At 39.8% G+C, this 6,000-nt stretch overlaps 1 protein-coding gene across 2 annotated transcripts in view; it reads right to left on the bottom strand.

Moving 5' to 3' along the window:
- Positions 1-287: 287 nt before the first annotated feature.
- dhrs11a (dehydrogenase/reductase 11a) overlaps positions 288-6,000 on the bottom strand; it is a 36,449-nt gene continuing 30,736 nt past the window's right edge. Inside the window, exons 4-7 of one of the 2 annotated variants that reach the window (XM_041240824.1) lie at positions 2,289-2,418; positions 1,744-1,836; positions 1,228-1,293; positions 288-754 (exon numbers count right to left, since the gene is read on the bottom strand). In XM_041240824.1, coding sequence (XP_041096758.1) covers positions 713-754; positions 1,228-1,293; positions 1,744-1,836; positions 2,289-2,418 — 331 coding nt within the window. In that variant the 3' untranslated portion in view covers positions 288-712. Of the gene's footprint in view, positions 755-1,227; positions 1,294-1,743; positions 1,837-2,288; positions 2,419-3,716; positions 5,320-5,504; positions 5,571-6,000 lie in introns of those variants that run through there. The other variant, XM_041240823.1, reaches the window with a different exon arrangement.

Below are 6,000 nucleotides of genomic sequence, written 5' to 3'. Positions count from 1 at the left end.
TTTTGTATTGTAAAGACAAATTGGATTTAATTCAAAATAATGGGGCATCCAGAACACCGATTAAGTATAGCTAAAGCAGCCTCAAACTTGTATTAATAAAACAACATTACATCTTCCAACAACACAAACACAGAGCATGCATGAAACTGTAAGTATAGATTATATTCTAAAGGAGACAACATCGGCTCTTTAATGTCAGTATTAAGTGATGCTTTCTCACAACCAATTACACACAGACTAAATGTAATTTTACCCCATCATAAGATCACAATCGCTTCTTCTGAGACTGAAGCAAAAACAGACTTTATTAATGAATTCAGCAAAAGACTTACAAGAATTCAGAAAGTAATCAACCACCTGCAGGTACTGTTGGCAGGCTCACAGTTGCTCTTAGTGCTAAAATTAAGCTTGCTATTATCTCTCTTCATCAAAATAAAGAAGTGCCTTGCAAAGCGTACTCCGAGTGCAGCTAGACAAGAAAAACGTGTGCTAAACTTAACAGCATGCAACTACCAAAGTCTAAGAGAGCCACAGTTAACACACAGCAGCCCCATTGCTTGCACATCAAATTAGATTAAATCAGATAATGGCTGACAGTACAGAAGGAGCAAATGGCCAATTCGATGGTTGCAGAAACGCACATGGGTTCAGAATTGCTGTTGTTGCATATATGTTTTTTTTTTTAAAGCAGAAGCTGCAGTTTGAAAAGCAATTACAAAAGCTGCTCCACCGGCCTGATTATTATTTCTCCAACCTAGAATAGAAACAAAGTAGAGATCAACAGATCATACAGTTAGTTACCCAAACACAAATTATGATTATAAGTGGAGTCTTTCATATGATCAGTTATGTTTTTTGCGCAGGTGATACAGAAGATTTTTTTGACATTCAAAATGCATGCCAGAGAAGAGCGAATTTGAAATCTAATTAATCAGTAGCATTGTTTCACCAATGCAAACAAATGCCCTTACAAAAGGAACACGTGCATTATTTTCTGTAAGTCAAAATGGTGCAGGGAATCACTTTAAAATCAAAATGCATTTTACTAAAATGAATGCTGAGCATAAAAATATCCATGTTGATTCTGAAATTAATTTTAAATTACTTCAAAAAGAATGGATTATCAATGCAAATTATTGCTGTAACAATGTGTAAAATCTTGGATAGCAATCCTGGACATTTCTGCATTGCTAACCACACTAAATAAAACATAAGATAATACAATACCTGGACATGAGAGGGCGCTCCAAGTGCAAAAACGACAGCATTGGCAATATCGGTGGCCTGAAGACACTGCGAAAAAAACAAGTCAGTTACTGTAGTATCAGAGAATGAAAAGGAGTGTCTCTACTGCACTGAACAGTGTAAGATTTAAACAGAGAAGGCATGTATCAGTTAGAACTAACAAACTCAATGCAATAGATACCTTCCTTGTATTTTGTTTGGTTGAGTTTTTGTATTGAATGTTGCAATGGTCTGTTTTATTTGTACAGTAATGAACCCTTTTCCTTTCACAATGCAGTCTATTTTAACAAACCCTCGATAGCCCCGTACTAAAAAATTTATAAAACCGGTCCTGTTTTTGTGATATATTTGTTTTTTAATGTCTTTGACATTTTGGAATAAGCATGTCGTTAAAAATGATCCCGCTCTTGACCTCACGTGGAAGGCACAAATGGGCCCGTGGCACCGGGCAGTATGAAAAAATGAAGGAAAGACTTGAGATGCTTGTTAGTCATTTACCTTCAGCTCGGAGTACATTTGCACAGCTTTGTCAGGATCATGAGAAAAGGTCCTGTAAGCAAAGTCAGTCTCCACAAGCCCCGGGGAGATGCTCTGGAAACGACAAGCACACACACTTCAGCAACACAATCCCTTCACAGCTCATCACAGCTCCAGCAAGAGAGACCACAGGCTCTACCACACCCGGAGAAACACAGTCATTCTTCAGGACATAGGGCATCTCCAGACACGTTCAGTCCTCAACTGCTGTGCAGCTCATGTTTCTTTGGCTGTGCTTGGTTTAACAGAATAACTGTGACACACGTAAAGTAACGCTGACACTGCAAAGTAAGTTTTAACATATTTTTTACATTTTGATTGAATCCAGGCTTATGGGTGATTGTGAGCATGACTGTGGGACGCTGCAGGTTTAGCAGCATTGTGGCCTCCCACTTTAAGATGTTATTGCTTCCCTTGATTACAATGACAGCTAAATATAAGAGTTTCATCATCAATGCATCTTTGAGTGTGGGCGCCCTGTAGGGATCATTCAGTCGCTAGCTTACCGTCACCCTGATATGCGTCTTCTGATCCCGCACCTCCTGCCTCACAGACTCAGTCAGAGCAGTCACTGCATACTTGGTTGCACCATAGAAGTGGGCTCTCGCGTCAGGGTGGGACTTGTGACCCAGGACACTAAGATTTAAGAAAGAGACACTGTTCATGTGCATCGTCCATGGAGCAAAGAGCAGGCAATGCTTTACAAACCCTTACTGCTTATCCATTCACATTATTACTATGGCCGGCTTTTATTGAGCGGAGAACCTTTTGGCCTAATTGCAGCTAGTCTGCTGGAAGCGAGTTTGAACTAAACCACCACACAAAAGTGATCAGGTACCAGGGAGCAACCACAACTCATCTACAGTATAGCATTGACTTCTATGTGCATATCACAAAAAAAAATCATCCATTGCAGATTTGATGAATGTTAACAGAAGATTTTTGCCAATGCTTGGGTGTGATTGAGCAGCGTCACATGAGGCAAGTAGCACTGTCCATTCTGATTGAATCCAGCTCCTTTTTGTCCTAGGATTGGGGACCCCAATGAAAGTGAATGGCACGGAGATACCCCTTGTCATAGGATATGATCTATAACACAAGACTCCAGGTAACAAGAATCGGAACAATCAACAACGTTGCACCTGCTATCTGCGCTTTACATCAAGTGGCATTATCAGGTGGTATAAAATACATTGCATGAATTAGAGAAGTCACTTTAACAATACCGCAGTGCTACAGCAATAGGATTTATCCACACACACACACTTCTCTCTGGGAATATACAGAACACTCATTTGTCACTCACTTTTCATACCCATGTCAAGGGCCATGACACTGCTATTTTAAGAAGCCACAAAACAGGCCATGGGGCCCTTTGTGACGCAGTCATCGGTGTTCTATTACCGACGATCCCAAAAACAGCATGTGGATTAGAGCTAGGTGCAAACTTGAACTAATAGCTGGGTTTTTTTTTTTTGGTTTTTTTTTTATATATTTTGATTCAGCACCCATAGAGGAAACTGTTGCAAGATAAATCGTGTTGTCAACTTCGTTCACAATACATTTCACCCTTGAACATGACAAACGCGCACTCCCTTGTTTTAACATATGCTAATATTTTATTTTCCCTAGCTTTATAGCCCATGACCGTAAATGTTTTGTACATATATCAGCAGGTGATTCTGCTAAAGTCATCAAGATTTGTGCAAAAGAATGTCCGTACCAAGTTTCATCAGTGTTGAATACAATTATACAAGTGTGACTTCCATATGGGGAACAGAAATTGCAGGGTATGTATGTGTCTGTGTGTATAAACATGTACTGCATGCATGCATGAATGAGTGCATGTCACGTATTTTCATCTCTAAAACAAACCAAGTTGAATAAAAACTGAAGATGTTCCAAAAAAAAGGAAAAAACTTGGGACAACAGGACAAAGCAGCAATAAAAAAATGTATTGATAATTATCATCATTACAATCCACAATTAAACAAGGAGTAGTACGTTTAATCATACAGTTGCCCATATGTGGGTTAGAAACAGTGACTAAAGGAGATGTTAGTGTTGTGCTAACTGTCCAAACTGAATAATAACTGTCCACTATTAATATTTTTTGAATGGATGATTTACTACAGAGAAAAGACAGGGGTTTAATAAATGGCTCTTCCTTTAGTATTCAAGTTAATGAGCTGCATGAGCTTTTTAGACTATGGGGCATGCTTTACACTTTCACACCGATTTCTTACAGGAGTATCAACCACAGCTGCAGAATCGAATTTCTAACTTCTTTTCATTTAATATTGCATGTTGTCTGCGATCATTCTGGAGGACCTAGGTTCTGCTTCTCCAACACTGAGTTGACATGTTCTCTGCTAAATCTGCCTATACCTGGGTTTGAGCAGCACAGAGCTTGTCTGGAGATTTTTGAAAAATAACAATAACAATATGGGTGTAACAGGACCCCAAATCCCTCAGAACGATTGCCGTCAGCATAGAAAAGTAAGCGAAATTATATTTGAAGCCCCTGACTCTTAAAATTGGCATTATATTGGGTGTCTCCACTTGTAAAGGCAGTACCGCTTGGAGTGCAGAGGGAGTGATTGGGTGCCCACTGGTCAAATTCTGGGTCATGCCAAATCTTTGCTGCATTAGCCTTTGCACTCCCAAAGTTAGGGAGGAATTTCTCTTGGCGTTGACTAGCCTCACTGTATCACTCTTTGAAAGGACACACTGCAGAGCCCATACTGCACACATCTGCAAATTTAGCATTTTAGATTTTACAAGCATTTCTATTCAGTGTGTCTTTGTAAAAACATTGAGCTTCATCTTTCATCTCGTTCATGTCTCCTTCAATAAGGCAATACAAATGTAATGTTTGAGTAGCAGCCCTCAGAGGGTTAATGTGGCTCTGAAGCCTTTAGTGTTTAATTGGGGTTACGTTTTAAAAAGAAACACTGCAGCGGACCTATGCTGATCACAAACAAAAAGGAAAAGAATATTAATTAAACCCCTTCATTGATTTTATCAATACCATTAAGCAATAACCCACATCTAACAACACAGAAGGTCTAATATATGTCAAAGGTTTATGAACAATCAGTTTCATATAAGATATGTATTATTTTATAAACTAAAAAAAAACACAACACACACACACACACACACACGTGTGCTTTACGGTTGCAATCGTCGCTGTCATAGCAACCGTGTATCGCTCAGGAGCAGCAGCGAAACAATTTATTTAAACATGAAAACAAGGCTGACAATACACTAAATTTGACATGTTCGATTCCAGCAGCATATCACAATTACACTGTAGTGGTACGTCCTTTCCTTTCTTAAAATCAGGGGGGGCCGTGTGCCACCTTACAAGACACCCAGAGAAAGGGCTTGCATCTCCCAAACGTGATCGTAGGTTTTGTCCAGTAGAGGTCGCTGGGGAATAACCTAAACTGCTGGCTCTTCCTGCTGTTGCAGCTGCTTCCTCCTCTGTTGCTAGGACACCTGTTCTGTAGGTCTCAACTGAACGTCTCCAATCTAGATGTTACAAATAAAAAAACAAAAGGCTATGCTTTGCAACTGTGACATTCCACAACTTTTGAAAGCTCCTCACCACAGCTAAACATGTTTCAGGCATTTCTAGCTACAATCACAGAAATATGACATTTTTATCTTTTTAGATCGATGGTGTGCTGTTGAGTTAAAGAGATGCAGCTACTTACCTGCACATGTGGCGGTGCGCTAAGGACATATGTGATGGCGCTGGCTATATCTTCTCCTTTTAAACACTGAGAAACACAGAACAAAGAAAGCAAGTCAGTAACCCGCCAAGGAGTCTTAGCAGAAGGAGAGCACTCGTGCAGGCAAAACCATGGGCAGCTACATTTAGTTCTTGTCGGAGTGCGTATTTGACATGCACGTTTTCGACACTGGTTAAGCGCTTGAGAACAATCTGAATCGTTTAACACTGAGCTAATGATTAACCGTTCAAACTCTGAACAATTAAGAACCCCAATCTGCTAGGCCACACTGCGCTTTCGGGATCAAAGTTTAGCTCAGATTACTATGCCATGTATTCTGAAAAGTGTTTAAACAAGAGAGCTTTCAGAATTGCGTGGACTTGTATTTGTCGAGTTCAGTTGTGGAGAGGATTCGGGGAGGTAATATAAAAGGACTGCAAAACTGTTTAATTTCAGAGTGAAGTAACCTAGCCCAAAA

The sequence above is a fragment of the Polyodon spathula genome, unplaced genomic scaffold (assembly GCF_017654505.1).
Source record: "Polyodon spathula isolate WHYD16114869_AA unplaced genomic scaffold, ASM1765450v1 scaffolds_696, whole genome shotgun sequence".
Classification (NCBI taxonomy): Eukaryota; Metazoa; Chordata; class Actinopteri; order Acipenseriformes; family Polyodontidae; genus Polyodon; species Polyodon spathula.
The sequence above is the reverse complement of the archived record's forward strand: the minus strand, read 5'-3'. Positions and strand labels throughout refer to the sequence as shown.